Source organism: Sitodiplosis mosellana, unplaced genomic scaffold, assembly GCF_009176505.1.
Source record: "Sitodiplosis mosellana isolate CC-2019 unplaced genomic scaffold, AAFC_SMos_1.0 Smas_scaffold_6285, whole genome shotgun sequence".
Classification (NCBI taxonomy): domain Eukaryota; kingdom Metazoa; phylum Arthropoda; class Insecta; order Diptera; family Cecidomyiidae; genus Sitodiplosis; species Sitodiplosis mosellana.
Window position 1 is genome coordinate 405 of NW_022601526.1, and position 2460 is coordinate 2864.

Here is a 2460-nt window from a genome sequence, read left to right on the forward strand (position 1 = left end):
GAAAGAAAAAATGCAGATTTTTTTTTTTGCAGAAACCCAAAAACGCAGAAAAATTGAAAAAATACGATTTTTTCGACAATTCTTTGACTACAATACATAGATTTGAACGAAATTTCATTTTAATATGGCTCTTTTATGCTGAGAAAATACATGCACTTCACTTTCTAGCAAATAGCACAAGTCCATCAAAATGTTTAATTTTTTTCGTTCATTCTATGGTTCGATGAAGAAAAAAGGGGTACGTTAACTCAATAACATGGACTTTTTGGTGCATTTTTTGGAAATTTGTCAATTCGGGAATTCCAGCCTGTAATCAGGATATTCTTGTCGTTCTTTTTTCTTATCACATAACTTCAACTTATATAAAAACATACAGACGCTGTTGCAGCTACCTCAGTGTGTGCCTTGAGTTGTATGGGAGAGTCGATCTCTCTGTATCAAATGTTACAAGGAATTTAAAAGTATTCGACGAAAGTATGGCAGTTTCATTACATTTAACAGAAGCACAAAAAATTATTATTTGTTTCTTTTTTTCAGTGGCACGCTTGACGCTTGCATTTGTCATTTGCTTGATTGTGTTATCAAATACGGTGGTATATGGGTATATGGGAGCTACAAAATTTTCATCGGATTTATACTTCGTATGTCAAAACCTTTTGTATCAAAATTTATTCTTTGCCAAAAGAAAAAATCCTTTTAAAATTTGTTTTTTTTTTCATTAGGAATGTGTGAAAACCACCAATAGCAATGTGATAATATCACCGTTCTCCGTGGCAAATGCGATTGCACTATTGTCACAGGCAGCGAATGAAAATACGAATACGTATATTGAATTGACAAGAGGATTTCATATAGAAGATGATAAGAGAGTAAATAAAACAGTGATAGCCAACGATTTTCGTTTATATTATGACTTGTTGCAAAGCGATGCTGGGAATGTGACTCTCTCGATTGCCAATCGAATTTACATTCAACAAGGCTACAAAGTAAACAAGACTCTGCGGGATGTGGCCACTCATGACTTTCATTCAGGCATTGAATCAGTGAATTTTACGAACAAAGAAGAGGCTGCCGGAACAATCAATCACTTCGTGGAAGAGGAAACAAATGGCCTTATCAAGGAATTGGTTAAGCCAGACCTGTTTAATTATGATTCTCGTGTGGTTTTAATCAATGCCATTTATTTCAAAGGCAATTGGCTGTACAAATTCGACGAAAAGCTCACCGAGAAACGAACATTTTACAATTATGGCTGGCAAGAGGTTCAGACGGATTTCATGTATTTCCCAAACATAAATCTCTATTCGGGTTATGTGCGTGATTTGGATGCCTTGGCACTCGAAATGAAATATGTCAGATCTTCCTTCGTAATGCTAATGATTTTGCCAATTAATCGCAATGGATTGCATCTACTAGAAACAGAGATGAGAGGTTATGACTTTGACAAGTTATACGAAGAAATGAATCATCTAAATGTTCGCGTTCGCATTCCAAAATTCAAGATTCAATATGAAACGCAATTGAATGATGTGCTGAAAAATGTATGTATGTGACCATCACTTTTGACAGCAAAATGAGCAACGATTTTCTTCTAGTTGGGAATGAATGAAATGTTCACTCAAGATTCCAAATTGAGCGGACTCTTAGAAGAAGGAGAACCGTTACGCGTATCCGATACCATTCATAAGGCATTTATTGAAGTAAACGAGGGAGGTTCTGAGTCGGGTGCTGCTTCAGGTGTGTTCTCAAATGCAATTTTTATTTATAACATTTTTTCGATGTGAATTCAAATGTTATGAAGAAAAAATCTTTCTTTTTTCTAGGTTTCTTAATAGATCGAATAGTTGGTGCTGAGGATCCCCAGTTTATAGCTGATTATCCATTCATTTTTTTCATTTTGCATGAGAGAACAAGAACTCCTGTTTTTAGTGGCCGCATTACAAATTTTGAGTAATTTTTTGCTCTTCAAGAAGACTCCGCGGAATGTTTAAACAGTTATAAATTGTATGAAAAATGTGAAGAGGAAAGAGATAATAACAAATAAAAAGTATTTCAAAAATATTCGAATACACACTATTCTTCTTCAGATTCTGGAAATGAAACATTTTTGTTCTAAAAAAGTATACTGTTGAAGGTGAATTTGTCTGTTTAAGCCTGTCTCGCATTGATCCATAGGGTGGCAGCATCAAGAAAATTCAAATTGTCGCGCTGTTTAGTTCGGAAAAAAATTCCGAAATTACATTGATTTGCCTATTGAAATTGAGGGCGCTCGTGTCGCTACAGTTGTCATTTAAGTTGTTCTCGGTCTTGCTGCCATCCGAGGCATTGATCATGTTCATAGATTCAAGTCTTAAGCTATATTTCAGATCCCGAATGACTCTTCCAATTTGGAAAGAACATTTAGTTTCTTTGTCACATTAATCCAATCAGTTATATGATAATTTTCATTATTTTATCGAG

The 2460-nt window shown here is 34.8% G+C and overlaps 1 protein-coding gene across 1 annotated transcript; it reads left to right on the plus strand.

The window, feature by feature from the left end:
* The first annotated feature begins 319 nt into the window (after positions 1 to 319).
* On the plus strand, positions 320 to 2061 carry LOC129579612 (antichymotrypsin-2-like). The gene is made up of 5 exons (XM_055469767.1): positions 320 to 474; positions 538 to 641; positions 723 to 1541; positions 1596 to 1737; positions 1824 to 2061. Coding segments are annotated over exons 1-5 (1197 nt in total). The 5' UTR covers positions 320 to 473; the 3' UTR covers positions 1955 to 2061.
* Positions 2062 to 2460: the final 399 nt, after the last annotated feature.